Raw genomic sequence first — 5,197 nt, 5'->3', positions numbered from 1 at the left:
TGAGAGGTTGGGGGGGTAATGGGGGGTGAAGGGAGGCAATGAGGGGGATGGGGGCAGTGTGGGGCTGGGGAGGATCTGAGAGGATAGAAGCAATAAGGGGGGAGCAGCATGGGGGAGGGGGGCAATGAGGAGATGGTGAGGGGCAATGTGGAGCTGGGGGGGCCCTGAGGGGATGGGGGGCAAAGCGAGGGGGAGGGGCCGCGGTCCTTTATGGAGCTCCGATGGATCTGCAGCACCGTTCTCAAATGCACAGCAGCATCTGTTGATGCCTGGGAGATTTGCATGGCTAAAAAATGTAAATTGGGCGTTGTGTCATTTATCATCAACCTGGGGGGGGGGAGGGGTGATAGGGGGGAAGTTGTCGGAACAAATCGCAGCGCTCATCCATCGCCCGGCAGCGCTGTGCCGAGTTCGGGTTCAGGTGGGGTCGGTGCCGTTCGAATGGGGAAGATGAGGCACGGGGAGGGGAGAGAGGAGGGGAGGAGGATGCGTGGGAGGGTGGCTGGGGGGGGGGGGGGAGCCGTGTGAAGGCCGTGCCCCGTGGGTTCCTCGTCCGTCCCGTTCCGCCCCGTCCGTCCCGTCCCCGCAGCTCCGTTCCCCACCCGCAGCTCCTCCGGCTCGGCCATGAAGGGCGCACTGCTCGGAGCGATGTTCTCCCGGCACGTCAAGCGGCACCCGGGCGTGAGTGAGACTCCCCCCCCCCCCCCCCACTCCGGACTCCCTACACCCCGGGACTCCCCCCCCATCCCAGGGGGTTTCTCCCCTCCCTGGATCTGCTCCCACTTCCTCCTCCCCAACTCCTTCTCCACCCCCTGCTGCCTTCCCCATCCCCACATATCCCTCTCTGTGCCCCCCATGGCTGTTCCCTGCCCTCAACCCCCCCCAGCTCTCAGCATCCCCCACGTGCTGGGGGTCCCATCCCACCCTGTGCCCCACATCTGCCCCCCAAGGGTGCAGCATGGACCTCCTGATCCACCCCATTACCCCACATCTGACCCACCTGGCACCCCACATCTGACCCCATTGGGTTCAGCAGGGTCCTCGTGCCCCACCCATACCCTATATCCAACTTACTGGGGTGCAGCAGGGTCCGCCTGACCCATCCTGCACCCCACATCTATCCCCACTGGGATGCTGCAGTGTCTGCCTGACCTCATACACCACATCTGACCCTATTGGGGTGCAGCACAGTCCTAACCCACCTCGTACCCACATCTGACCCCACTGTGGTGTTGCAGGATACTCCTAACCCACTCTGTGCCCCACATCTGACCCCTTTGGGGTGCAGCACAGCCCTCCTGACCCACCCCACACCCCACGTTTGACCCTATTGGGGTGCTGCAGGCTCTTACTGACCCCATGTCTCCCAACTGACCCCATACCCTCCATCTGACACCTCAGGGCTGCAGGGTGGCACTGGGTTGTGCTCTGTGCGCTTGCGGCAGCTCACATCTACCCTCACCTCACATCCCCCTGATTTGGAGACCCCTCTGGAGGGGACATGAAGGGGAATTTAATCCGAGCCCTATCCGACCCCACAGCCCAGGTTTGGGGCAGCACCCCCACCTCTGATCCACCCCCATCCCCACCGACACAAGCAGAGCATTTGCACACAAAGCCACAGCCCACCAGATCCCCCCCAAAACCCCACAGCTGAGCGGGCCCCCCCCCATTCCAGGAGCCCTATGGGGGGGGGGTCTCAGACCCCAATCCCCTCCTCCCCCCCAGGACTGGGGACGTGCACAGGGCTCCGGCTGAGTGTGGCTCTGAGTCACGTCGGCATTTGGCAGCGGTGCGAGGAGCGGCGTTGCCAGGCTGGAAAAGATGACGGGCGCTGCGATGGGGCGGGGGCACCGCGCTATGGGGTGATGTGGAGCCGCACAGCGGGACGTGGAACTGCTCACACCTCAATATCCCTATGGGGGGGAACTAACGGTCCCACTGCCGGTGCTGGAAGCCCTGAAGTAGCCACCAACAGCTGCAGGGGTTGCACGGAGGGGCATGGAGAGCAGCGTGGCACTGCAGGCGCATTGCACTGCATTGGGAGCGCCTCAGCCCCGCAGCAGCTACCCGTTGGCAGGGGCTGCTCAGCCTTCACCTGCACTCGTTTGCAATGGGTGCAGCAGCAGAGCCCTGTGGGGATCCCAGTGATGGTTGTGGGGTGGGGGTGCACTGCAGTCCCACCACTGGGGCTCAAATTGAGCCCTCCTGGACGGTTCTGCAGGGCTGTAAGCCTACAGTCATCACTCACAATGTCTTATTTATTTGGGGAGGGGGGGGGTTGGCCCCTTAGTTCTTCCCAGGTGTTAATTAGGCAGAAGGTGTCAGCAGCAGATGGTGATGATGGGCACACGGAGGCACAGACAACAGCTGCTGATGGCTCTGAGCTCCAAAGCTGCAGCCATGGGGGTCAAATGGGGTGGGGGTGCAGCACAAAGGGGTGGAGGGTGAGCGGGGGGGGGACGGGGACCACAGCCACACAGCAGTGTGGTAAAGGAGCAGACAGGAGACGGTTCCAGCCATCCATCCTCGCACAAGTGGGGAAACTGAGGCAGGAGGGCAGCAGGAAACGTGTGGCCAAGCGATGCTGCTGGTCCACGGCCGAGCTCAGGTGTGGGCAAAGAAAAGCGGTGCCGTTTAATGGGCACAGAGAGCGAACGGCCTCGGCTGGCGTCCCAGGGGTGAGCACTGACAGAGCCTCATTACTCCGGCAGCACCGCGATTCGGGGGAGGTCAACAGCGCTGCGGATCCACCGCGATTGAGGCCTCGTCCCCCCGGGCAGTGCGGAACGGCAGCACGAGGAGGGGAGGTGGTGGGCAGCCCGAGCTCCGCTCTGCGTGATGGAGCGATGAGGGCTTTGTGTGCTCTCGGATCGGTGCCACGAAGATGTGGTGGCGTTGGGGGGGGGGACGACGACACTGAGTGCCTCCCCCCGTGTTGTTGTCCGGAACTGCAGGCGGCTGGAAGCATCCAGCAGTTGGTGGGGGAAGGTGGGAGGGCAGAAGGATGTGCAGGGATGGAGGGGGCGTGGGGCAGGAATGGATGCAATGCAGGAGGAGATGCAGTGCATGGCAGGAGGGTACGGGTGGGACATGGTGCAGGATGGGATGCAGTGTAGGAGAGGATCTGGTGGAGGGGATGCAGTGCAAGGGAGGACAAAGTGCAGGAAGGGATGCAGTGCAGGAGGGGATGCAGCACAGAGGGGAGCAGTGCTGGAGGGAGTGTGGTGCAGGGCAGAACACGGTGCAGGAACGTGGTGCAGGATGGGATGTGGTGCAGGAGGGGATGCAATGAAGGAAGGGAGGGGTGCAGGAGGGGACGTGGTGGTGGTGGGGATGCAGTGCAGGAGGGGATGAGGTGCAGGAGAGCAGTGCAAGGCAGAACAGTGCAGCACGGGATGCAGTGCAGGAAGGGACGCAGGGCAGGACGTGGTGCAGGAGGGGATGCGGTGCAGAAATGGATGCAGCGCAGGATTGGATGCAGTGCAGGAGGGAAGGAAGTGATTTCTCATTCCGAGCCCAATTCCTCTCCACCATGAGCCGATTTTTCTCTCCCTCTTTTAATTCAGTCACTCAAGCTGACAGCTACACTGTGTACCACAGCCCCGCTACAGGATTGCTCTGCCATATTTCCCCTGTAAATCTCCCGGCGTTGTCAGCTCTCCCTTTCACTCTCCAGCCGCCCTGATAAATATTCATTTTATTGGGGGTATTTTTCATCTCTCTCCCTCTCCCTGCAGCTCGTTCCCCTCATTGGCTTCATCAGCGTGGGGCTGGGCAGCGCTGTGCTGTACCTGCTCAGGTTGGCACTGTACAGCCCCGACATCAGGTATGGGGCACGGGGGGGTCACAGTGCTCTGACACTCCCTGGAAGCACCAGGGGGTGAGAGGTGAGGGGGGACCCCCTGTTCTACCCCAGCACGTGGGGTTTCAGGACCCCTCCAGTCCTGGGAATGTGGGGTTGGAGAGGGGAGGTTGGGGGGACTGTGAGGACACCTCCAGCTCTGGAGATGTGGGTTTGGAGGGGGAGGTTTAAGGACCCCTCCAGCCCTGAAGATGTGGGGCTGGGGCTGGGGTTTAAGGACCCCTTCAGCTCTGGGGATGTATGCTTGGGGGGGGGGGGAGGAGGTGAAGCAGAGAGGGATGTGATAGATGGACGGACAGTGATGATGGATAGAGGGAGGATGGTGATGGACAGATGGACAGGGACTGATGGCCTGAGTGATGGACGGGCGGACAGACAGCAGGGATAGAAGGGGGAGCAAGGATGGGATCGGTGGGAGGCAGCACAGTGAGGACCTATGGGAGGAGGGCACAGGACCAGGTGTGCCCCCCCAGTTAATGGCAGGAGTTACAGCCACCCAGGACCCATCCCACTGCTGCCTGTGGTCCAAAGCTGGGCACAGCCCCCGGCCCTCAGGATGGAGCTGGGTTGTCACTGCATGGAGCCTGCAGGGGCAGAATGGGGAGCCTACGGGGCTGGGGGTGCATATGGGGACTAGGGGTGCCTATAGGGCTGGTGGAGACCCATGGAGCTGGGGGGTGCTTATGGGGCTGTAGGGTGCCCATTAGCCTGGGGGTGCTTATGGGGTGCAGGGGTCCTGCCCCCTCCCCCCCACACACACCTCCTGTGTGCCCACAGTCCCACTGCTTCTTGCAGCTGGGACCGAAAGAACAACCCTGAGCCGTGGAACAAGCTGGGCCCCACCGACCAGTACAAAGTGAGCAGTGGGATGAACTGAGGGGGCGGGGAGGGCTCTGCAGGGGAGTGCAGCCCCTCTCAACTCTCTGCTCTTTGCAGTTCATAGCGGTTTCCACCGACTACAAGAACCTCAAGAAGGAGCGGCCCAGCTTCTGAGCAGCCCCATGCAGCTGCCCTGCAACCCCCTCCTCCCACGTTGTGCTCCTTGTTCCCCCCCAGCTCACACCTCCTGCATGAACCGGGCAGCAATAAATTCCCAGGGGGGTGCAGTCTGGTTTCCCAGGCTCACAGTGTCCCCATAAGGGCTTGGGGGGGGGCTCTGGCCCCCCCCAGCCCTGTGCTTCCGCTCTCCCCACGCTTGGGGGGGCCCACCAGGGTCCCGCCCCCAGGGGGTGAAGCAGGAAATGGGGATGGGAAGCGATGCAAACACCCGCAGTGCATTCATATGTGTCCCGTCCTGCCCCCAACCCCCCCTCCAAAATGTGAATTACGTGC

At 62.5% G+C, this 5,197-nt stretch overlaps 1 protein-coding gene across 4 annotated transcripts; it reads left to right on the top strand.

Annotated features, from left to right (window-relative positions):
- The first annotated feature begins 357 nt into the window (after positions 1-357).
- NDUFA4L2 (NDUFA4 mitochondrial complex associated like 2) lies at positions 358-4,971 on the top strand. 4 transcript variants are annotated; one of them, XM_048932852.1, is made up of 5 exons: positions 358-421; positions 609-681; positions 3,741-3,829; positions 4,643-4,721; positions 4,802-4,971. In XM_048932852.1, exons 2-5 carry the CDS (start codon positions 625-627, stop codon positions 4,856-4,858), a joined length of 282 nt encoding a protein of 93 aa, XP_048788809.1. In that variant the 5' UTR covers positions 358-421; positions 609-624; the 3' UTR covers positions 4,859-4,971. The 4 variants fall into 4 exon arrangements, 2 of the variants coding, with proteins under 2 accessions (XP_048788809.1, XP_048788810.1); XM_048932853.1 differs by lacking the exon at positions 358-421 and having other exon boundaries at positions 564-681; positions 4,661-4,721; XR_007374265.1 differs by lacking the exons at positions 358-421; positions 609-681 and having other exon boundaries at positions 937-3,829; positions 4,802-4,859.
- Positions 4,972-5,197: the final 226 nt, after the last annotated feature.

Source organism: Lagopus muta, unplaced genomic scaffold (genome assembly GCF_023343835.1).
Source record: "Lagopus muta isolate bLagMut1 unplaced genomic scaffold, bLagMut1 primary scaffold_126, whole genome shotgun sequence".
Taxonomy (NCBI): domain Eukaryota; kingdom Metazoa; phylum Chordata; class Aves; order Galliformes; family Phasianidae; genus Lagopus; species Lagopus muta.
The sequence above is the reverse complement of the archived record's forward strand: the minus strand, read 5'-3'. Positions and strand labels throughout refer to the sequence as shown.